The sequence below is a fragment of the Periplaneta americana genome, chromosome 9 (genome assembly GCF_040183065.1).
Source record: "Periplaneta americana isolate PAMFEO1 chromosome 9, P.americana_PAMFEO1_priV1, whole genome shotgun sequence".
NCBI classification, from domain to species: Eukaryota; Metazoa; Arthropoda; class Insecta; order Blattodea; family Blattidae; genus Periplaneta; species Periplaneta americana.
The window spans coordinates 90192600-90218998 of record NC_091125.1 but is presented as its reverse complement, the minus strand read 5'-3'; the positions used below and the strand labels follow the sequence as shown (position 1 = coordinate 90218998).

General features: G+C 35.9%; 2 protein-coding genes across 4 annotated transcripts in view; one reads left to right on the top strand and one right to left on the bottom strand.

Annotated features, from left to right (window-relative positions):
• Positions 1–26399, bottom strand: part of LOC138706225 (fatty acyl-CoA reductase wat-like) — a 335996-nt gene that overhangs the window by 100358 nt on the left and 209239 nt on the right. The gene's annotated exons all lie outside the window — the stretch shown is intronic.
• The window catches only part of LOC138706224 (fatty acyl-CoA reductase wat-like), a 72741-nt gene that overhangs the window by 37190 nt on the left and 9152 nt on the right, over positions 1–26399 (top strand). For all 3 annotated transcript variants that reach the window (XM_069835265.1, XM_069835264.1, XM_069835266.1), the window contains exons 4-8: positions 3556–3701; positions 7562–7671; positions 16991–17186; positions 24129–24377; positions 26011–26268. In XM_069835265.1, the coding sequence (XP_069691366.1) occupies positions 3556–3701; positions 7562–7671; positions 16991–17186; positions 24129–24377; positions 26011–26268 (959 nt within the window). The remainder of the gene's footprint in view (positions 1–3555; positions 3702–7561; positions 7672–16990; positions 17187–24128; positions 24378–26010; positions 26269–26399) is intronic.

Here is a 26399-nt window from a genome sequence, read left to right as displayed (position 1 = left end):
ATTTTTGCCTCGAAATTATTCATTCTATACCTTGATAGCTGAATATGTAGTTATTTACTGTCAAACACATTGCATCAGAAAATCTTATAATTTCCGTGTTGTATTTGTATGTTATTAAAAAAACATGTTTTGTGCCTAAATACAACAGATATATAATAAAATGTGTTTCTATACAATAAACTTAACATTTATCCTATGTATTTTTCACAAAATGAGGGGTGCGATATTAGGAGCAGTATTTCTCCTAATACCGTTTTTGCAATTTTTCTTTTGTACTTGAAAAACAAATGTAAAATAAAAGTAATTTTTAAATTTGACCTCACTGATATAAGTATAATAAACCCGTATTAAGAATCCGTATTTATTTCAAATTTATGTGATATATTAGTACTTGAAAAACTACTTTTTCGAAATGGGTGCGATATTAGGCACAGTTCCCTTACAATTTTAGCTGATGTTGGAGAGTTCCTATGTGGTACATGGCTGAGACTAGAATGGCGGGCTCAATTACAATATTGTCTTAATCGTCTTAATTCAATCTATTAATATAAAGTAAATTGTTGCAGACACGCATGGCCATACTAGACAGCGGACTCAACAGAAAATAGCTTGTATTATATACGTCTAAGTACTCAATAACAGCATCCACGATTCACAGTAGTCAACTTGAACAACATCAAAAACTCCAACATACAATACTATGGAAAATCAGTGAAAGTGCGTCAAAAAGACAGTTTTTACCAAGAACAGTAGAAACAACCCAATTTTTAACGATATAACAGGCCAACACAGCCAACCATATATGTGATAAAAGTGATATAGTGTATACAGTGTTTTACAGTGTTTTTATAGTGCATATATTTTACTTGTTTATATTTATGTGTCATAATAATGGTTTTAACATAATTTTCTATTGTCCTATATGGGTTTTCAAAAGATAGAATTTAACAGAATCATAACAACCAACCACACACTGCTTATAGTAATTTTAGCTAAATTAAGAAATCATGAAAGGTCATACACAAGTGAACAACCCACAACATAATTAAGAAACTAGGTCTTCACAACACACAATAACATAGACCCCATATCTGAAGATGACACACACCGAGTGTCGAAAACGTTAATATAAATCCAAATATTAAGATAAGCACAGGTGGAAAACAAAAATTGATATTAATATAGCAGTTATTTTAATTTGCTGCAACACAATAAAGGAAAACTCTCAAACACTGGAATTGAATAACCACTGTCAACTTGTAATAATACAAACAGAAGATTGGCTGGTGGGTCACGTATTCGTCTCATTCCTTGTGTTGTGACAACACACCAGCTGTTTCAAGACAACTCAAGGCCAGCTGATATGAATATTCTGGCTCCTCTCACATCTGCGCATGACGCTGCAGGGAGCGCGTATTTTTATAGCGAGATTTGAAATATTTTTATTTTAAGGCTTTTCATTTTAAATAGCTTTAAAAATTGTATAGTTTTTGTCTCCACGGTAACTAACATAATATTTCATATCCATACATTTTTGGCCGTAACTTGCTATAAATCACAAAAAAAATATATATATATATCCATAATTTCCACAAACAATAAAATGTATGTGTTATACCCCATTAATACATTTAGATGTGCACTACAAAATTAGCTATAAATTAAGTTTTTATTTCGTAGTCAGGCGTAGTTGAAAGTAAGAATAAAATACAAACTACACTAAATTTTGAGGAATTTTATCTGAAAAACTACTGAGCTAAAGAAAGTCAAAATTTGTACATTTAATAATTTCCACATACTAAACCTCTGTACGAATATTCAGACAATTCTGGTATATCATGGTATTTCGTTGTCCGATTTGATAAGGAATAGCCCCTACTGTAGCTGCATCCCACTGCAGCATAGACAGCTACTACAGCTACTTTCCATTACAGCTGCAACCCACAGCATGCCCCGCCCACTAGTGGAGTGAAGGAAAACGCAGCACCACTAAAGCCAAGTCCCTGATGCCTGCTAGAGTTTTAAGAAGCTCCTCTAATGCCAAGCTCTGTTGCCAAAGGAAGATAAGTAAACGAGAGAATATGTAAATCTGAACTGTAGGTTATACTGGTGGGTGATAGGTCCGTGGCCTATTTCTTTCTGGGCCCATCTCGACATTTATCTTAAAGCCTTAGGAAAATCAGAAGTAGGATGAGTGGCCCCAATTTTGGAGACTCAGCCAATTGGTGCATTTGTAGTCAGTGTAAGATTAATATATAGAGTGGGATTGTTTGAAAAAGATACCCCGTGTCCGAAATGGAACCTACCGATAAAGAAATGAACTAACTAGATATCCATAAAAATTACACAATGCTAGCTTGCACTAAAATGTAGAGAAAGTCAACAAGTTTTTATATCGTGAAACTGGCGAACCTGATATTCCTATTGTTGCGTATATACAGAATGTTTTCCAAAATGGCTCCATTCACAACGCAAGAAAAAGTGCAGTGTTGTTATTGGTCAGTAGAGTTCAAGTTTCCGGTTACAGTTCAGCGGAGATTTCGTGAAACATACGGCCGTGCAGCTCCTGATAGACAAACCATTGTTCAGTAACACAAACATTTTCTAGGAAATGGAGACTTTCAGCGACATGATGACGGCAACGTTTCACGCGTGTGGCTATGTTAATAGCCAAAATTGCATCATCTGGGGTTTTGAAAATTTTCGTGTTATTTTTCAACGACGTATTGGTAGTGGTGGTCCTATTGCATGGCCCGTACGATCTCCTGATCATACACCATTGGACTTTTTTCTTTGGGGATTCGCGAGAGACGGTGTCTACAACACCAGAATGGATAGCCTTCAAGTGTTACGTCAAAGGATTATCGACACAGTAAGATCTGTAACTCCGCAGATGTTACACAAATTCTGGAGAGATATTGAATACAGCTTAAGATGTGTGTCGTGCTACTAGAGGGGGACATGTTGAGATTTAGTGATGGTGACATAAACTTGTTGTGTTGATTAATATTCTGCCCTAATTTGTTTTTGTGTGTCGTAACTAAGGAATAAATTATTTGGTATCTTTTTCGGTAGGTTTCATTTCGGACACGGTGTACATTAAATTTTAGGGTCATAATCTCTTGTAAAACCAGGCATGGGATACGATTATGTAGAATGGCTGTGAGAGAGATTGGAAGTGGGTCTGATTTCTCCCCTCGTTGTGACGATTGATTAGGTCAGTTGTTATAATCATTCTTATTACCGGATGACGGGTGAGCCATGCGCCGAGTCCAGTCTGAATGAGACATTAGTGTAAATACTTATCTGTCCATTCTTAAAAGTTTGAACGCAAGTCTCTTGTTTCAATGTAGACCCCTGTTCTTTTTTAATTGTAAACTTTGCTTGCCTTCACGCGGCATGAATGTAGATTATATGTTTTCAAACTTTTCCTGATTTGGAAGAGTGAATCAAATTCACGTGTTTATCATTTCTTGTACTGTTATGCAGTCTGATCACGGCTGTATGGTATAATATTTTGTATAACTACAAATGAACCATATGTATTTGTTTTAGGCTCTGTTATTAGTATCAACTGCTTTTAGCAATTGTCATCTACCAGACATAGAAGAGAAACTATACAGTTATCCATATACATACAACAATATGAAAGCCATTGTAAATAGTGGAAATGACAAAATCCTGAACGCAGTTACAAAAATGTGAGTGTGTCTGCAAATCGTTTTACTTTAAGGTATTTTTGTACGATTTCTAAATTGTAATTTAAATTATCTTATTTATTTGTTTTGGAATATTTAGATGTTATTTGTCATCACTTACATAGTATTTCTCCTGAATAATATTTCAGCATTTCCGATATGGAAGTTTCTACCAAAAATATCTAAAACAAATAGTTATTTTGGAAAAAACAGCTCTAAGCAGCAGGATTATAATGGATAATTAATTATTTCAGATATACGAGGCATTAAAACCCATTAGTGATGAAATATTTCACCTTCACTTTTTCCATATTTTTTACCTATTTTGGTACAAATACATCGTAATCTAACAGAAATAATCAGTTTTTTCAACAATGTAGTATAAAGGCTTGGTTTTTATGAACCGTCGCATGCGACGTGCGAGGTGCGAGGCCCGCCTCGCACAAATCCGGACTACACGAGAGATAGTGAGTGGTTTCTATAACTGCGAGATGCGAGGTCTGCGCACTTCGCACGTCGCATGCGTCGGTTCAGGAAAACCAAGGCTTTATAGATACAGACTGTGACCATATGGTCACGCTTATCCTATACATCTGCACTTAACGGCATAAAGAATGGGGCGACGACAATTTCTAAGTTCCACATATTATCAACATTGCGCATACTCGTCTCGTCAAAGCCGTAGTTCACAAAGGTAACACATAATTAAAACATTTAAATTTTGCTGTATTTTGTTTAAGAGTCTAAAATATGTTATAAAATCGAATAGAGGATTGATTCTAGATGCAACAGGGCCTTTGAACAGTTAAATAATAATAAAATTGATAAATACAAAATCAACCGAAGCTACAGTAATATGAACAGGAAAACCACGTATTATGCCGAAACAATTTTAACAGTCTCAGGAGCGTAAGTCGTTACAGCATTGGTCTATTGAACGAGTTAATAGTAGTAGCTTAAGTTTCGAATCTCCCGCTATCTTCTTTTTTTAATTACAAATTTGCCATCATATATGTCTCGCAAAGCTATATTTATGTGGCAACATCTCATAGAATTAGAATTATCCACGAAATCCCATGAAGGGCAAGGACCTGCTGACTATGCAGGGTGGCTTGTCAAACAGTTCCCGGTTAGCCACTCCGGGAATGATGGTTACTTTTGTAATGTCATATCTGAAGGGTCCACTGTTCACTAGTCACTGTTTAGGTTGCAAGTCACTTTGTGATTAATTTCCATTGTTGTCGGTCTTTCGCTGTTCTTGACCATAGATGGCCGAATCTTGCTCTAAGTTCGTCTGCCCACCTTGTCTTCTGTCTTCCAGCGTTCCCTTTACCAATCCTTTGGGTCCCATGTTGTAAGTATGTGTGTCCACCGGTTCGCGTTGAGTCGCATCACATGTCCTGCCCATTTCTTCTTAACGTTATCGGCGTTTGAGGTGTGTTTCTCTTCTTATGTGTTCGTTACGTAGTCTATGTCTGAGTGTAATGTTCAGCATCTTCCTCTCCATTTTCCATTGGCACTTTCTCAGCATGTCCCGCTCTCTTTCCGTTAGAGACCATGTCTGTGCTCCGTATAGGAAACATCTCATAGAATATGCCCAAACTCTAATAAAAAATAAATCTCCTTTTCTCCTCCAAGCAATACTCCTGCTTGTTAATAAAACATTCTGTCTCGCCATTACGTTTGAAGATGGCAGAAAGACAACAACTCCGTCAACAAGTCATTGCCCTGGTTCGCGTAGGTTTTTCTGCGTCGATGGCGGCCAGTAGACTAGAGTCCCATTGTCAACTGCTAAGCGGTGAGCTAAATTGTTTGTCGAGAATGGTGAAGTTGTGAATCGTCCCATTCGTGGACGGCCGCGCATCTCTACAAGGGAAGAAGTTGAGAACCACCTCTTTAGACCTGCTTCTCAACTCAGGATGGCGTCTAACTTTCCAAGTTCCCCACACATCGTGAGGAGACTTTTAGAGAGCGTGGCATACGATGTCGTCGAGCTGTGAGGAGAAAACATTTGATGATGGCGCATGACGTGGACCGTCTAGCGTATGCTACTCTCCAACAGGACTTTAATTGGAGAAATGTCCTTTTCTCCATTAGCAACGATGGTCCTGCCCTAGTTTATCGTATGGATAGCCACCGATACGATGAACGCTTCGTGAATCGATTTAACAGGTCGAGTCGCGTGACCGTCGCGTATTGGGGCGGAGTCATACGATGGGGCAGGACTTCTCAAACGCATCCACAGTCGGTTTACGGTAGAAGTCTACGAATACATTTTGGCAAATGTAATGATCCCTTCCGCCATAGAACGATATCCAAAAGGAACACTTTTCTTCCAGCAGGAAAATCACCTGGTACACAAAGTCAACTGGATTCAAAGAATGTTTACGAGGAGGCCTGATATCGATCTGGTCAATAGGTCTCCAAAATCACCAGATATGGATCCGACTTAAAATTTGTGTGCTACAGTCAAATGGATCTTACGTTTAATTGGGCAGAATAACTACCCGTTCGGGAAGCTGACGAATTGTGGCACACAAAGTTCTAGATGCATGGGAGGAGGTGCCCATGAATTTAGACCTGTCCCATAAGCTTGTTGACTCCATGCTGCACAGAATGAGGGCAGTTTTTGACACAGATTGTTTGTGAATGAGTTACTAATCCCCACCACAGACAATTTTTGTTAACATATTAACCAATTGTTCCTTTTTTGTTTATTTATTTATTTATGTTTGATATGCGTCCGGCTTTTTAGGATGTGAAACAAGTATTTTTGTTTATACAGACCAGGTCTCGCCCATTAATAGCCCACAGGTGATGGGCAAGGATAACGATGTTTATGAACAAATGCTGTTTCAGATTTAAACTAATAAATTAATTAAAAACTAAAATAAAAATAAATAATGTTACCGTACCGGGAGGCGAACTCACAACCTTTGGTACGTCGTAAAGTTGACTGCATTGTAGACGGACGACTTTCAATGAAGAGACACAACAGCAATGCCTTGAAGTGCAGTGCGTTTACACGAGTAAACCGCGCGATAGAACTTATCATTTCCATCGACCAAGAGTCGACCCATTCTTTTTGCCGTTAAGTTAAATGTTATATAAAATTTGTTACATGATAAAATAGATTTAAAAATTCCACAATAAACAAATAACAAAAGCTATTGAAAAAATTATAAATGCAAACAATATGGAATGCACCATTTCCAAGAATAAATTAACTGAGCAAGACTTTTCAGTGGTAAATCCCTCGAACGGCCTAAATAATAAAGTGAAACAAATACTCGTACGAATCTAATTTGTGGCATGAGAATCTTTTGATGAATTTCTTACAAATACATTTCAGTTTTGATTACTCTACCTTAAGTTTAAGAACACGATTACGAAATTCTGAATATTTTTAATTTCTTCGGCCCTCGGAACAGTTTTAACATCTGCTTATTCCAACGCCGTTGTTGATTAGAGTGAAATGCTAGTGGAGTTAGATGTCTCCCTTTCAAATTTACAAGTTCGGTAGCGTTACTAAATAACTCCATGTATTTTAGGGTTCTTTCGTCTTTTCGGCATGTCGTACGGAAGGAAACAGCAATTTATGAGATCTTTAAATACACCAGTAAAATTATATGTTCCGATTTTCGTTGTGTTGAGGAAATATGAATTTAAATAAAAATCTGTTTTGACGATACTCATTCCTCCATATTTCCCGTTGCGTTGCAATCAACACAGTGGTTCACTGATATTATAGTTTCAGTGCTAAACCAGTGTTGGTTTATTTGTTTTTTTTTTTTTTTTTTTTAGAAAAATATGTAATACTCACAAGGAATTAATTGTAAATATTCCGTTTATTTCTTTCGCAGCTTACTAGAGGACTGGCCCAACACATACACTTTTACTAAAGCCATCGCAGAAGATTTACTGAGGGATAAAGGAATCGGTCTTCCAGTTGGAGTCTTCAGGCCAGCCATAGGTCAGCAGCCTATCCATCTGTAATTCTAAGTTTCAAGTTTTCCTTTTCTTAAGATGTTCAAAACAGGCTCAACAATTTGCAAATGCTATTATCTTTTCTTATATAATAGAAGGTTTCAAAAGTAGGGCGTAACTGCAATTAAAATTGGACGAAGTGTCTTTGGATAAAATTTCAAACACGTCAAAACTTACATTTAGAAAAATATTTTTTTTTTATTGACATTAAATATTTTATCGAATAATATTGTGCGAGTTTTGACGTTATTGAAAAGCATTTTAAATGACACCCTACATAATTTTAATGTAATCTAAAAGAGAATTTTTTATATCTCACGCTCTACTCCACTTTAATGAGAATCACTACTGTTATGGTTACTTTGACAAAAATTTAATTCTTTGAACGTTTTGTTAGCCCTTGTATTATAAAGACAGTTTTATTGATGTAATCAATATAAATTAAGTTCTTAACAGATAACGAGGTAATATATGTGAATTGTTTCCAAATATATGGATAGCAAGAAGAGTACATGTGAAGTATTCTGCAAGATCTCTTGATGTTTCTCCATTTGGTTACTTTTATGGGTGTATGAAAAGTAGGCTCTTTGCTACGAGACCTGGCGATATTGATGAGTTGAAGTTGAGAATAAGAAAGGAGTATAGAGAAATGCAACCAGCAATAATTAAAATGTTCAGAAGGAATTTTCCTACGCCTTAGACATTGTTAGTTAGCAAATGGGGTACATTTCGAACATCTAGTTATTTAAATTAAATTTTATATTTAAACTCACAGAACGTAATTTATTCACTAAAATATTGATTTGCGTAGAAGTCACTAAGTAATACTGAATTTTTGTGTACAAAATTGCCGTATGTCTTGTTCATAAGTTGAAGAAATTCAGAGGAACGCCAAATTCAGTTGATATCTTCCACGAACGTTAATTAAAAAATATGTACTTGCAGATGAAATTAAGAAACTATAAGGTTTCATTAAAGAATGTACTCTATTGCATCACAACTATCTCTCACAGGAATGATGGAAAAAAAGTATTTATTTTCATAAAATATTCCTATTTAAATACAAAATCTGACGTGCCTGAGATTTTCGTCCAAAATTCTCATTCAATATGAATTTTAATTATGTTTTAGTTTCTAAATATTTGTATAAATTAAAATACATGAATATTAACGCATGAAAAGTGTATGGTGACTCACACTGCTGCACGCAGCAATTTTATAAATAATACCTGTGAGCTCTATATGGTGGATAGGGTTCTGCATAAGTCTAGTTTACCAAAACTTCTAAAGCATCACGTTGTTCAGAACACATTACGTGAGCTAAAAAAGAAAACCTCGTATCTCACGAAAACCAAACTTTACAGAAGGAAAAAAAAATTGTCTCTAGACTTCATTTTATATATCTTAAACCTACTTGAACAAATTTAACTTTAAAATCCCTATCTGATTTTGATGTACATAGTCGTTTTTTGTTTACAAATTACTTGTTGGGTCTGTTATGACTTAAGAGATTTTCACTCTTTGTTCCTGATGACATACAAGTTTTTCATTCTTATGTTTGTTTTGACTAGCACTCATTTATTTTGGCATACAAGGTTTTCACATTATTTTATAATTTAATACCACAGTCAAGTATATACAGTCACGAGGCTCAATACGTAGTAATTATGCATCCATAAATAGATGCTAACCACTAGGATCGCTACTATCGCCTCATTACAGACAATGCGAAATAGTACTTGCACAGTCTATTGTTCCTCATACCCTCATAAACTCAACCTTCGTGAGTGTATATACTAGACAGTGGTAATACTCTTTTGAGTATTTTAATGCAGATCAGTTGCATTAAAAACAAAAGTGTTAATCACTTGAACATTAGAAAGATAAATGGGAAGAAAATAAATATAAAATTAGTCAATATCAACGGAACCATTTTTAAGGAAAATGTTAAATATGATACAAAGCAGTAATAATTAAAAAATAAGATTCCAAACTAAACTTTTACTATAGAAAACACATAAAAAATACAGAAACTTCAGATTCATAAAAAGTTACTACATGCTAGATATAATACAAAACAGAAACCAAACATAAATATCAGTTTAAAACAGAACTTTTATTACTTTTTACTTGTACTTCAAAAGAGATAGTTTTACAATTTACAAAGGCTACTCTTACTCTATCGTTGTCATTATTTAGTTTCATGTGATGAAAGATTGACCAGTACGACGAGATTAATGAGCTTATACTCTTCTTTGGTTTACAGTCCATCAACTAACAAGTTGTTGTATTACAGTAGTATCTTGCTTCCACTCTAATTCATTTCCCAAAAGCTAGCAAAGTCGAAGGCATTCCAGAAAAAGAAAGAAGGAAAGCCAGTAAATACATTTAGTAATCACTTAAATACTTATATGCACAATGAAAAACTCGTATGTTTGACTTATGAGGTTATTACACATAAATATAATACTGGAACCTACTTACAAGGTTTTCATCACCTTATCTGATTTTTCTAAGAGAATTATCCTGGCAAATGAAAAAAAAAAAACATATTTTATTTCTCAAATTACGTACATTAATATTTCCTTGAAGTTACATCCAGTTACAATATCTTCTTTCAAAATTAGAAATTTTCACATTAAACGTGACTACATCACAACATACGAGGTTTGATATTTTGCCAGTAAAGTGCTCACATTACAGAAACAGTTGCTTATACACTTCTGCGGCTGAGTTACGAAGTTATCTTCCGATTAAGCTAAAAAAGCATCTTTTGAAAAAATTGAGATACGAAGTTTTCATTCTTAGCCGATGATAAGTTCTTAAATATTCAGAACCTCTATTAACTGTAACATTTCGAGTATAATTACAACAAAACTCAAGAAATATATGCCAAGGGTATTATAACTACTATTTTATGATACAATTTTCGACAGATTACAGAAGTATTTACGTTTTCTCCTTACGCCATGCTGACCACATTACAGGGAGTTCCGCTCTTGTGCCTGTATTGAGTTCTTCGCAATTCTTATTGGAATAAGGACGAAACGGAATAAGGACGAAACGGACTAAGGGGTCCAATTCTTCAAGGCATATGATGCTTTCTATACATTTTTCGATCAAAGAATAATTTATACAAAAGCCTTAAAATATTGCGGAATACTTTTCCTAGTAAATTTATATGGATTACGTCAGAAATCATTTCTACAAAATTTGGTGCCATTAGGGCTAATAAGGTAGGTGAGCCATTTTCCGACATGGTCTTAATTACGACAGTGGGCTCTGCTGCAAAAACTTGTGGTCTAAACTGACAGAGGGCTGCAGTTTCTCGAAGCAGTGTTAGAGCAATATCAGTTCCGTGATAAACAAGTTTGCAGAAGCGTTTCCCTGCCGGTCAGATCGTGAGTAAACATTTTGTGTGATAGAAGTATTGCCTAAAGGAAGCATATTTGTCTGAGTATTCTGCTTTTGACAGAGGTATGTAATTTATATTGGACATCATTCACAGTGTAAAGTATTGTAGTTTAATATGACTTCATTAATTTCAGAATCAATCGATATGGATTGTGTAATAGCGCGATTAGTAACAGCAAACGAGGTGCTCTTAAATCGGAATTATGAACCCTGTTGCGCTGACTTCAGTTATGCCTACTGCAGGATTTATGATACAGCATCCCAATATAAATTCGAGTTATTTAATGCTCTTTAGTGTTGTAACAGCATACTTAGCAGTATTAATGCATTTTACCAAAACTACTGCATGTTTAGCTCAGAAATTAGGTGCAAAATTCGTTATCTTTAATACCTCTTCTTTATTTTAGATTATGGGTAACCCACGAGCGAAAATTCCTGAAGATGTAATGGCACAGGCTGTTGTAGCTGTGAAGAATAGTATGCCTCTTAACACAGCTGCTACACGCTACGGTATAGCTAGGAACACCCTTAGGTATCATGTCAATGATGGGGCTGAGAAGAAATATATTGGTCGTCCTGCACTTTTAAGCTTCGCGCAAGGAAGAGAATTGTGCTGCCGACTTTTCCGAGTTGCAGATGTAGGGATGCCGTTGACTAGTAAACTTGTGAAAAGAACTGTTTTCACATTTTGTGTAATAAACGGCATAAAGAATAATTTTTGTAAAAACTTAGGGTTAGTTGGTAGGAAGTGGATGAAATTATTCCTAAAGCGGCATCAGGATGTGTCAAGAAGGACAGTGCAAACTTTGAACCAGGACAGGGCAATGAAACTAAATCGTGTAATTGTGAAAGACTATTTTGATAAACTGAAAGCCATAATGGTCGAACATGGATTTATGGGAAAACCTGGGAATATTTACAATATCGATGAGAAGGGGTGTCGATTGACTCTTCATCGCACACAGGAAGTTTTTGCTGCTAAAGGCACTAAATGCTTACATTTGATTGCACCAGAACATGGAGAAAGTATAAAAATTATAGCTTGTTGCAACGCAGTAGGTCAAGCAATTCCTCCCATTATTGTCTTCAAAGGAAAAAGGAGACGACCGCAATAAGGTGATGACATACCCCCAGGCACAGCTGTTGAAATGACAGAAAAGGGCTCAATGGTGTGTCAGGTCTTTATTAAATGGCTAGCTCATTTTGCTAAATTTAAAACTGTCGGCAAATCCTTGCTCATTTTCGATGGTGCAAAATCTCATCTTGATGTCAATATCATTGATGAGCGTGACATAATAAAATTGTTTTGCTTGCCAAGTAATTGCACACACCAATTGCAGCCTCTAGACAAGACAGTTTTCGGAACCTTCGAACAATAGTAGGATCCGGCAGTTTTGCGGTACTGCCGGCGCAATCACGGCGAAAGAACCGTTACGAAAGCAAGATTTGGGAGAATTTTTCCGACGTTTGGTTGAAGTCCATGACACCTAACAATATCATGTCTAGGTTTAGGGCCACTGGGATCTGTCCGTTTAACCCTGAGGTAACACCACATAGTGCATTCGCTCCCTCTGATTTATATTGTGGCGCCATGTTGAAAGACCTGGCGCTCGTCCGGCAGAAGGGAGGGCGCGCGAGAAGGCAGGCGCGCGGAGAGAAGGGGGCGATCTTCAGTGGGCACTGGGGCGCGGCGCGGGGAAAGGAAACGTGGGCTTCGGCAAACGCTTGGGCGCTGGGCTGTGCGAGGTGAAGGGGGAAAAGAAGCAGCGAGAAACAGAAATCTCCAGAACCGCAAGCCTCGCGACATCCGTTGAAACTTCGGGAAGCAGTACGTTCCAGAAGTGTGATTTAGCAATAAATAGAAGGGCAAGTGAGCCGCACAGTCAGTTTTGTTTGGACAGCGAGTTCAGTTTGTGAATCAGCAGCGCCCAAGCGGAAGCAACGCGTCCAGGAGTCTTGGGTTCGTCGGTCCGAGAGCTGAGTAACTGTGGCAACGTCCAGGCAGATGCAACGCGTCCGGGAGTCTTAGGTTCGACACGCGAGTGAGCTGAGTAACTGTGGCAGCGTTCAGGCAAAAGCAACGCGTACGGGAGTCTTTGGTTCGACACGCAGTGAACTTGAGTAACCGTGGCAGCGTCCAGGCGGAAGCAACGCATTCGGAACTTGAGTTCGAAGTTCAGTGGACTGTCTCTGGAAGTCCTGGGTTCGATGTACTGTGAACTTGAGTGAATGAGCTAGAAGAACTAGCCAAGGCAAACAAACTGTGAATTGAGAACTGACAGTTTTGTTTTGTAAATAATGCTTTGTGAACATTAGTTGAAATTAGGAGTACAATAATCCACGTGAATTGTCATTGTCGTCTGTGGAGTGCAATAACGAATACTGTGTTGCTGTGTGGAGTGGAATACCCATTGTTGACGGGAGTGTTTAAATTTAGAAGTAGAAAGCCATTATTGTTGAAATAAATGTCACAATATTTTCTGCAACCATCCAAAAAAGATAGAGAAGGGTTAGAATCCGAAGAGGAGAGTGACGGTAACAGTGAGCTTTGCAACGCATAAGTCACTGAATGTGCTAATGATAGTGGAACTCCTGTGAATGATGAAAGGCTGTCAACAAGCTTCACAGAAATTTTTACTTCACCCAAACTTAAGGAGAAGAAAACCAAGCCAAGACGTCCCTCTGTGAACTCAAAATCTCAACGTATAGTGAAGTCCTTATTCACAAAGACAGAAACGAAGAATCTTCCAAAGATTATAGCATCAAAAATTCCAAAGAAAATTTCCGAATGTCTCAGTAAAACTACGTCTGTGCAGGATTATCAAGAAGCAGGACCAAATGGAATGCCTTCAAAGAGAAAAGAAAGCTGGTTTTCACAATATGTACAGTATGGTTGACAGAGTCGCCAAAATGCGAATGTGCTGTAAATGTAAGAAATATGTGCATGAAAAATGTTCTGACATTAAGTGCTGATTTTCGAGGATGCTTCGTTTGTCCTAATTGTGAAGAAGACTGATAATGTATTTCTCCAGTCAAAGGATTTTTCTATCCAGTTTCTATGTACCAAAGTTTCAATCAAGAATATGTGTTAACATTTTCTACCTTGCTTTTTTTTTTAAATCATCCTCCTTGTATTGTGTCACCATATTGAACGTGTTTAACTTTATTTAACTTGATGATTATATTAATAAATATAATGAAAATGGTTTAGAAGTAATTAATTTCACTTATGTAAGGCCGCCTTAATGTTTCATAAGGTTATTGTTAAATTTGTTTGTGTCGGAATTAAGATACACCATGTGTCAGAAATAGGACCACAGGGTCGCAATTCCGACACTTTGTAAACTTTTCAAATTCGTTCTACTGTTTGAATTTCACTGTACATATACACCTGAAATATTTTTTTTCTAAGTATTTATGTAAATATACTAAACGTATACAAATTATAAAGTTTCCTCGTTGAATGAAAAAATAAATATAAATTTTCAAAGCTTAGAGTGTTGGAATATGGCTCATGTACCTTAGTATTGAAATTATATTTCTTGAATATATTTTATAGTGACGTCACTAAAAAGACTCCTCGCATCAAAGTTTCCAAATTTTGTTAATATTTGCTCATAAGCTTGAAAATTGACATGGAAATAAAAAATAATTAGCTTCTTGAACTGTATAAACAGAGTGTGACAATAATGTTTTTAATTTCATGAATTTAGCATTACATCATATTTTAATCTAAGTGCAATATGAATATACCCGGAAGAAGCTTAATATTTTATATAAATGATAATTAAATTTTATTTATCAACATTTAATTGATCATTCTCACAATAACTACATTTTATAGTAAGGCTAGATCATTTAAAAGAGTTTCAAATATAATTACGATCTTTAAAAAAAAGTTTGTCACTTCGAATTCAGAATTGGATCGGAGCAATTTCTCTCTTCCCTTGAGGCTAAAATAATTTAGCATAAATTGTCAATTGCTAATTGACATTAATTTTTCCCTGCACACATTCCAGAGAGTAGAGAATTTTTTGTGGTAGATTCTGCCTTCAATACACCTTATATGTATTGTGGAAAAATTCAAGGCTTACGATAACATTAAATAGAACACAGACTAACACGAGACTGATTCATGCAAACCGATTATATACTAGGTCTTTGCAAAAGAGGATTTCTTTTGAAATAACATTTTGATTGTGATGAATATTTCTCCGTTTACTGTACAAAAGCAAGTGTTCATTTCTCAAGTAGCCATTAATTGTACAGAGGCAGTATAAAGATAACTTTTCAGTTGTCAAATTTCTCAGCGTAATTTTGTAGCTCTAATTGTATAAAACGAAAAGCATGGGAGGCAAGACGTTTTGATCCAGGAATCCCAGCATTGTGTAACATTTCTTGTACAATATTTAAAAAGAGATATGTATTTTTTTAGAATAATAATAATAATAATAATAATAATAATAATAATAATAATAATAATAATAATAATAATAATAATAATAACAATAATAATAATCGTCTGATTGAGGTTCTGGTTGGTACATCTATTAGGCTACCAGGCAAGACATCTCATTTGACGATATACGTCAGAGGCAAAACAATAATTGTTGCATAATTGTCTCAAGTGAACTTTGTTACTAGTCAGCGATGTATGCAATAGGCATTTGAATGTGTCGCTTAGCGGTCAGTTTTAAAAATAGGCACAATGTATCATCTACGAAAATTCAGTTCATTTCGTGATAGTTTTTAAATTATCTTACATTTAGTTATCATTGATATATTTTAACTATGACTATTACATTTTTACTACGTCATACTACTTTTGACCAATACAACGGTACGAAAGGACGTGTCTCAAGAAATCATGGCTGCTTATCGCTACAATTTTTCACTTCTCTAGCATTCATTAGTTTTTATCAGTTCCCTAACATTTGTGTTTTTGTTTGCCAACATTTCAAACTGAAAATTCTTTTGGGCACTATAAAACATGCTTTGCGATCGTCATTTGTTTCCCGCATACATAATTAAGTGAAAATGGCGGTTACGTTCAAACGTTTTGGAGAAGCTAACATTAAAGAAATGGAATTTTAGTAAGTCAATTTATATTTACAGTATTTTATTGTACTAGAGTAGTCTACTTTATTTCTTCTAATCTTTATATACTTTCTTCTGTTTTTATCACCTCCTTATCATTTGTTTCGTTGTTTGCCAACATTTCAAACTGCAAATTCTTTACGGTACTATAAATCATGCTTGTGATCGTCTATTGTTTACCGCATAGACAGTCAACTGAAAATGGCGGCTCCGTTCAAACGTTTTGGTGAAGCTAACATTAATTTTAATAAGTCACTTAATATTTTATTTTTTTTAATCTCTATAAACTTTCTTCTAATGTTGTAATAGTCAATAAAATCCCAGTCGAGTTTTGATTTTCTCCAGATAAATCAAAATCTCTAGAGTTTACTGTTGATATATTTATTAACAAACAAGATTCTAGGTGAGTAAGTTCAATTTCAGAATATGGAATTAGTTTATACAGTGCTTACAGCCATGTTGTGCTAATCCTTGCATCGTATGTGTTTTTTCGGACACGTTAAAGGAAACATGTTTCTGAATTCAAAATTAGAGTGACTTTAAAATTATCGCTTCACACACACTGAATGTTGAGAGCCTGCATCATTTGAGATGTCTGTCTTTGTTCTGTAACTTATTCATTTACGGGCCAGAAATCGAGATAGGTGTTTGAGAAACCATGAATTTTGATTTTGTACTGATGTTATATCTATTGAAATAGAAGTTTCTCGTAGCCTATGCTTCTAATAATTACAATTATAACCAGTATTTCGTTCGCAACATTTGTGTAGTAATTAAATTAACACATTTTATAGGAGTTGGCACATACAAAGAACCAATACCTGGCTGGATAGACAACTTCAATGGACCTACTGCAGCAGTGGTGGGTGCTTTTGTTGGAATTCTCCGGACTTTTTACGCTAATGAGAGCAAAAAGGCCAACGTTATTCCAGTGGATATGTCTATAAACGCTCTTATAGCGTCTGCGTGGGACATTGCAAATAGACCAAGGTATGATTTCTAGTTGTTAAGTGTACGCATAATTTCAAATATTACAACTATACTGTTTAACTTCCTTTGGAAAGTTATTAAAGTGCAGTAATGAAGAATTTTAGATTAGAAATATTCGCTCAAATATAAAAACTTGCTTTCCCAGTTAAGATACAGTTTTCTATCTGCACAGCTAATACATTATAGATCCTACAAAGACAATGCTATGGCTTAGGCTTACTTTTAATTCTGTTATTTAATGACTCTGTCAACAATAGGTAATTCAAAGTTCGTTAAATTGGTGATAGCAAGATAGCACTTGGCGGAAGGAAGCTGACACTTTGCCATGGGCTACCTGATATTACGCTTAAAATTTGGGACAACTCGGAAAATACTAACCAGATAATCACCTAACAAGCAAATATTCTGATAGGGACAGATAAAATGTTAATGTTTTTTTCTTTCACCATGTTAATAATGTCAAAAGAAGTGATTATACAAATTTTGGCCACTCGATCGCAACTACGAGGGCCGTAAAAAATAAGTTTGCCAGGAGCCGTTAACAGAAAGAAAATACAATTTCATTGGAACAGATACGGCAATTGTTGAGTTATTTTCAACATATCCTCCACCATTATTGAGACATTTGTCATATCATGGGATCAACAGAGAAGTGCAGACGACTGTCAAATGCTGGTTCCGATCCCAGGCGACTGATTTCTACGACATAAGAATACAAAAATTGATTCCATGGTATGTCTCAAATTCAGTGAAGGATATGTTGACTAATAGCGCAACAATATTCCTCTATCTGTTTCAATAAATCTTTCCATCCAATTGTGCTTTTTTCTATAAACGGCCCCAGGAAAAATCACATTATGTACTGTACGTCATCTTAATTGCGGTCGAGTGGCCAAAATTTGTATAAGCACTGTTTTGACATTATTAACATGGTGGAAGAAAAAAAAATTAACTTCTTTATCTGCCCCCATCAGAATTTTTGCTTGTAAGAGGAAATGGAACGCACGTCCGAACACAGCCCTGAATTAGCATTCAAACGCTATGCAATCCGAGCTACACCAATGGCCTTACCGCTCTATACACTGCGTTAACAATTTTATTGTTATAGAGTAGTGTTGTGGGATTTCATCGATTAATCGACCAACTTCTGTAGTAAGATTAATCGATCAAAAATATTTAATCGAATAATCGAGTCGATTAAAATTGAAGAGTCCACTGCAAGAATGATGGATGTTATTTGGAATACATTTTGCAGTAGAAGCAATTGAAAGTTTGAAATGCTTAACTGTGATTTTCCGATCATTACTGGACAATGACTATCTGTGTTAATGCCATATAACTCTGTATGTACATTCTATATGTCTTAAGCTATGCATTGACAGTCTTGGTTCATTTTCGACAAGAAAGTGGCATCCATCATTCTTGCAGTGGACATAAACAACATATAAAATATGAACACTGAGATAGTTGTTTTACTTTACAGTCCGACACGGTTTAATAAAATAGTGTGAGAAATGAAGTTTTGCCAATTTAAGGGTTAAGTATGAAAACATCTTGTTTTCCTATAACAGAAATTTAAGAGAACTTGCATGTGAACGTATGAAAAAAAAACATTATACATATACCTGTATACGCACAAAAAGTTGCAGCCATAATTCCATGTAATTTTTGCCGTTATAATATTATAATATACTCAGTTACTTACTTACTTACTTACTTACTTACTTACTTACTTACTTACTTACTTACTTACTTACTTACTTACTTACTTACTTACTTACTTACTTACTTACTTACTTACTTACTTACTTACTTACTTACTTACTGGCTTTTAAGGAACCCGGAGATTCATTGCCGCCCTCACATAAGCCCGCCATTGGTACCTATCCTGAGCAAGATTAATCCTGTCTCTACCATCATATCCCACTCCTTCAAATCCATTTTAATATTATCTTCCCATCTACGTCTCGGCCTCCTAAAGGTCTTTTCCCCTCTGGCCTCCTACGTAACACTCTATATGCATTTCTGGATTCGCCCATACGTGATACATGCATTGCCCATCTCAAACGTCTGGATTTAATGTTCCTAATTAGGTCAGGTGAAGGATACAATGCGTGCACTTCTGCGTTGTGTAACTTTCTCCATTCTCCTGTAACTTCATCCCTCTTAGCCCCAAATCTTTTCCTAAGAACCTTATTCTCAAAAACCCTCAAACTCTGTTCCTCTCTCAAAGTGGGAGTCCAAGTTTCACAGCCATACAGAGCAACCGGTAATATAACTGTTTTATAAATTCTAGCTTTCAGATTATTTGACAGCAGACTAGATGACAAAAGCTTCTCAACCGAATAATAACACGCATTTCCCATATTTATTCTGCGTTTAATTTCCTCCCGAGTGGCATTTATATTTGTTACTGTTGCTCCAAGATATTTGAATTTTTCCACCTCTTCAAAGGATAAATCTCCAACAATTATAGTTCCATTTCGTACAATATTCTGATCACGAGACATAATCGTATACTTAGTCTTTTCGGGATTTACTTCCAACCCTATCTCTTTACTTGCTTCAAGTAGAATTTCCGCGTTTTCCCTAATCGTTTGTGGATTTTCTCCTAACATATTCACGTCATCCGCATAGACAAGAAGCTGATGTACCCGTTAAATTCCAAACCCTCTCTGTTATCCTGAACTTTCCTAATGGCATATTCTAGAGCAAAGTTAAAAAGTAAAAGTGACAATGCATCTCCCTGCTTTAGCCCGCAGTGAATTGGAAAAGCATCAGATAGAAACTGGCCTATACGGACTCTACTGTAAGTTTCACTGAGACACATTTTAATTAATCGAACTAGTTTCTTGGGGATACCAAATTCAATAAGAATATTATATAAAACTTTTCTCTTAACCGAGTCCTACGCCTTTTTGAAATATATGAATAACTGCTGTACTGTACCCTTATATTCCCATTTTTTCTCCATTATCTGTCGAATACAAAAAATCTGATCAATAGTCGATCTATTACACCTAAAACCACACTGATGATCCCCAATAATTTCATCTACATATGGAGTTAATCTTCTCAGAAGGATATTCGACAAAATTTTGTACGACGTCAACAAAAGTGATATTCCTCGAAAGTTACTACAGTTAGTCTTGTCCCCCTTCTTAAAAATAGGTACGATTATGGACTCCTTCCATTGTTCTGGTATAATTTCCTTTTCCCAAATAGCAAATACAAGTTTATAAATTTCGCTAGATAATACGCTCCCACCCTCTTGTATTAATTCTGCTGGAATTTGATCAATACCTGGAGACTTGTACTTTTTCAGATTTTCTATCGCAATTTCGACTTCAGAAAGTGTGGGTTCCGGTATGAATGGCTCAGCAGTTTGTATTTGAATTTCGTCCCGATCATTTCTACTTGGCCTATGTATATTTAGTAGTTGCACAAAATAATTTTTCCATCTGTTCAGGATTGAATGAGAGTCTGCGAGCAAGTCACCATTCTCATCCTTGATCACGTTTACCCTTGCCTGATATCCATTTTTAAATTCCTTTATAACCTAATATATATCTCGAATGGTTTTATTCTTACTATTTTTTTCTACCTCATTCAGTTTTTCCTTCAAGTAATCTCTCTTTTTATTGCTAAGTGTACGACTTGCTTCCCGTCTTTCATTGATATAATTATCTCTATTCTCCTCAATTGGATCCTGTAAGAATTTCAATTTTGCCTGTTTCCTTCTATCTACTGCAATGGAACAATCTTCATCAAACTATGGTTTCTTTTTCTTAGTTTCATGATAACCTATGCTCTGCTCGGCTGCAATTTTGATATTATCTCGGATATTGTCCCACACGCTATTAACATCTAACTCTTTCACAGCTTCGTCGGAAGTTGCTAAAGCAGCAAACCTATTTGAAATTTCAACCTGATAAAGTTGCTTAGTTCCCTCATCCTTTAATTTCAGAATATTGAATCTACTAATATTAGCTTGTTGCTCTACTCGCCTGGCTACTGATAGTCTTTCTTTTAATTCTCCAATTACCAAATAATGATCAGAATTACAGCCTGTCCCCCTGAAAGTTCGAATGTCTACTATACCAGTATGTCTTCGTTTATCTATCAAGATGTGATCTATTTGGTTGTGTGTCATTCCGTCTGGAGAAGTCCAAGTATATTTATGTATATCCTTATAGGGGAATGTTGTACTCTTGACAATTGAAGTTTTTGATGTGGCAAAGTTGACTAACCTAACTCCATTGTCATTACTACTTACATGTAGGCTCTCTTTTCCAATTGTTGGTTTAAAAATATCCTCCTGTCCCACTTTAGCTTTGAAATCCCCCAATAAAACTTTCATGTGATATCTAGGTAACTGATCAAAAGTGTGTTCCAAATCCTCATAGAAGCTATCCTTTATATGGTCGTCTTTCTCTTATGTAGGGGCGTGAGCATTTATAACTACGATATCGCACCATCTACCCTTAAGTACTAAATACGATAACCTGTCACTGATAAATTCGACCTTTTTTACTGCTGATTTTATTCTTTTATGTAAAAAGAATCCCGTTCCTAATTGCTCATTAATGCTTCCTTCCCCATAAAACAACAAGTTATCGCCTATTTGTGATATGTCATTTCCATCTAACCCAACCTCTTGTACTCCCACAAAGTCTATTCTATATCTAGCTAGTTCTTTTGCTACTAATGTTACCCCTCCTGTTCCATAAAGACTAGTTACGTTCCATGTACCGAATCTTATAACCTTATTCCTTTGCTGTGGTCGTGCCGGAGAATCAGTCCCATTCCCAGGCTTATTGTTAGGTTTCGTAACAAGCTGTTTTTTACGGTGATGGGTTATTAGCCCTTCGACCAACCCTCAAGCTGGAGGACCACCCCTTATCCGCTGTCCACGACTGCTTATTCAATATATTCACAGCTACCCTCCATATCTGGAGGCCGTCTCCTCTATCCGCAACCTGAGGATGCGCCGTGCCCTGGTGATAGGGACCCACAATACATGGGTATAATTACATTACATTTTAAAATTCCTTTTCAGAACGAAAAGTTACATTTGTTTAGATAAAATTTCTGCACAATTAAAGGACAAAACTGAAATTCTCTCAGTCAGTTATTATCATAATACACTACACTCTTAAATTGACTGAGCATATTGGGAATTAAGACAATGGCTTTCCCGAAACACACTGTGAAATGTTTCACATAAAACAATTTTTATCTCGACAAGGAAGCAAAAAGAGAAAAATTGTATTTAAATTTTTTTTAAATATCTCAAAGAATAGCTCCGTGAAATTAATGGCATTACTTACGGTTCATCTTGTACATTAGTCTAAATATATTAATTTCATTTACAAGCATAACAATTCGTCAGTTCAGTAGAAGAATTCCTTTTTATATTCCTAGCACGCCACTGTCCCTTCGTTTACACTAAACGCTGGAACGCTGCAATGGGCGAGTAAGCTGTGCACAGTAGTACCACACTTTGGTATATACAGTCACAAAGCTAGAGTTTATGTGGGTGCTAGGAACAATAGACTATGCAGGTACTATTTCGCATTGTCTGTGATGAGGCGATACTAGCGATCCTAGTGGTTAGCAACTATATATGGATGCATATTTACTACGTATTGAGCTTCGTGACTGTATATACTAGATTGCGGTATTACGATGAGTTGGAGACGTCATTTGTGTTTTCATACTGGACGCCACGATTGAGTGCTACAGATTAGGCCTACTGGTAGAAACATTTTTCCATAAAACTGAATATTTTATTTCTGGCTTGTTTTTAAACATTTATTCAAGACAACACACAAGTGAATAAAACGAAATACCCTATTCAGTCCACCGCTGTGGACTAACGGTTAGCCTGCCTGAACATGAAACGAGCGGGACCGGGTTCAAATTCGAGGTTTTCCCTCAACCACGTGAAGCAGAATTGCTCAGTCTCGCTTCCCCTTCATTAACATAATTTCATGTATCATTTTAATAGTTATAAGTCGACTAGAGGATCGTGGTAGAAGTGGTTCCGAGATTCGCTTACAGGCGTCATCTGTCTTGGAGAGCTGCACAAATCCCAGGGAGCTGTAGGGGCTTCAGGGGTAAACTACAGCAGACCAGAGAGTGTAGCTCCCTCGGATAGATGTCGCTTTGGTGGGTCGCGGAATCTACGATGGCGCGGCCTTCTGGTCAAAAGGGTGCAGAATACAAACTAATTGCGAACAGATGCCATCGTTCTGAGGAGGCGGCATATTCCTTTCACGCAGATCCGTCAGAACTGGATGTCATTGGCGAATCGATATAGGGGAGAGTCGGGTAGTTTCGGACATCGGGTAATATCGGACAGTGCGTTTCTTTCATCTACCACCATATGGTAGTACCTGAATGACATGGTTACGTTTCTCTATGCGACATCACAGATACGTAACCATGTCAATCAGGTACTATCATCGTGTGGTAGATAAGAAGCTCACTGTCCGATATTACCCGATGTCCGATACTACCCGACTCTCCCCTAGTGGTACCAAGCAGTGAATGACTTGCTTCAAGAGCGGTCTTAAGGACTTAAAATCATCGCAAATAAGGATTTAGCACAATAAGCCCAACACTGCGGTGCTTGCCTACTAGCCCTCTTCCGGAAAAAGAAAAAAAGATCCTATTCTGAAGTAATTACTTAGTAATAATACATTTTTGGAAGACTGCATTGGCGAACGTTTACATCAGTCTCATAAATTAGTGTATTTCACACTCTGTACACGTTATAGTATGTTATGTGTTTGCGAATGTGAGACGTATGATATTCAGTAGTTTCCATTTAGCTGTAGTTGTGTTCATTAATTACAATAATTATTGTTGCAACCAAAGAATGTGAAGCTACACAGGATCCAGTACATTTAATATTTTCATGAGATACGATTGTTACAGGCCACAGTCTGAAGATGATATCCGAGTGTACAATTATGTGTCTGTACTTCAGAACCCGGTATATTGGGGGAGTTTTATGAACACATTGTATGCGACCCGTCCTACGGCTCCATCCATTAAAACTGTTTGGTATCCTTATGGATGGACTACTAGCAATCGTTTCTTGTACCTGTTCATTATTGTGACTATGCATTTTCTCCCCGCTGCCATACTGGATGGAATTCTTTTCTTGACTGGAAAGAAACCCATGTAAGTTCTAATAATATTACAGCTCTTTCTTTTGAGGATGAAGTAAGTGAATAAGTAAGGATGATATAGCCCTAAGCCAGACAGACAATAATTTTACAGAACAGCGTATTAAAGGTATAGAGTCCAATACTATTAGGTGCGATATCATAATTTCTTCGGCGTATACTTACGTCATTTATTGAGTATTTTTCACAGTATTTTACTAGTAGCTTCACCATACGTGTAAGAAACAAACTCGCACAAAAAACTATTGTTAAAAGTGTGGCTTTGGACTATCTTATTCTCACCTCTTCAATTGAGGACCGTTTTTGCAAAACTTGCTAACTGAAAAAACTAAATTTTACAGGAGAGACAAAAAACTGAATGGAGACAAATAGGTTATAGCTGCAAGCATCACACTTTGACACACTACAATGAACAGAAGTAATTCAATTTTACTAAGATAACTTTGACATCGTGTAGAGGCCTGTTTTATGTTAACGAATCACCAAAATCTCAATTTTGCAAATTTTGCAGTTAGCACGTTTTGCAAAAACGGTCCTCGATTACAATATGCCCTGCATATTTTAACAATAAAAATGAAAATCTGTACAAGAAATCAATATTCATGACTATTAGCGCCTTTAGGTTGAAGCCATATAAAATGTGTGATGGAATATATTAATGAGTTAGATAAAAATAATTACTTTTTCATTTTTAAATAATGAGTATCGAGTTTTACCCTTTTAAAAATGTGTTTACTTGATTTATAGAGAAAAATATTGGTTCTTATGTATATTAATTATGGCAAAAGTCTTTGCTGATTCTGACACAGTTTTATCAATATCTTATAAGTCACAATTTGCTAGTAACGGAAAAATAACAAAACAAAGGTAATTCATGTGACGGCTCCGTACAAACGTGTTCGAGAATCTATTGTCGAAAGATCCGAAAGATCCTATCAAATTTAACTATTGTAAGTAATGTATTTTGCGAGTGTAAATACTTGTAATAATGATAGATCATAAGATTGAAAATTAAAAGACATTAGTTACAGTATTTGCTTATTGACTTATCTGAAAATCAACATGAATTTCACATTACTACCAAATTTAGTAAAAGATGAGTTTACGAAACTTTCTGTATAGTGGTAATAAATTATCATATTCATTGATCATTTATTTTTAATAGATGCAAAAGTGATTACTTATACTGTATGTCTCCGATCCAAATGTTAGCATTGGCCGTTGCTTAGGACATTGAGAAATTTTTGTGTATTCTAGTGTTAGCCAATAGATGGCTCACTGATCACTTGTGGTCCGACAAAGATTTAGTTGTGGTCCATCTGGCAAAACGTGATTAGAGGAAGATGGTATTATGCAAAGTATGGTTGTTTTTAAAAATACGGAATTAGGAAAAAGTTGTTCCATAATTTTCCAAATGAATTTTATTAACACGAGTGACTTGGCGGACATTTTAACACTCTCCCTGACAAATAATAATAAAGCTGGGTAAGCAAAGACGATGTTACTTGGGATAGAGCAAAATGAAGGTTATACATTGCAACTTTAATTACATTTCAAAGTAATCTCATCTCACATTATTACAATTTTATTTCTCTGTTTAATTACACATTTACAAATGTTTGTTTCAGGTTTGTTAAACTTTACAAGAAAGCGTATCGCTACAATGAATCATTGGCACACTTCGGGCTTAGAGAATGGAATTTTACTAATAATAACGTGTTGGAGCTACATAATAAACTTGACGAAGATGACAAAAGCATATTTTATTTCGATTTCAAGGACGTCGACTGGAACAAATGTTTATCGGACCTCGTAATCGGAGCCAGAGTGCATCTCATCAAGGATGACTTGTCAACTGTACCACAAGCAAAGACTAGATTGAGAAGGTATACTTACAAGAAGTTTGGCATAATTTAAACTACATGTCATCTTTAAAAGAGATTTTCATTAGTACGTTCATTGGTTCGAACTCCGTCAAGGAAGATGTATTATTTGGATATTTATATAACATTTCATT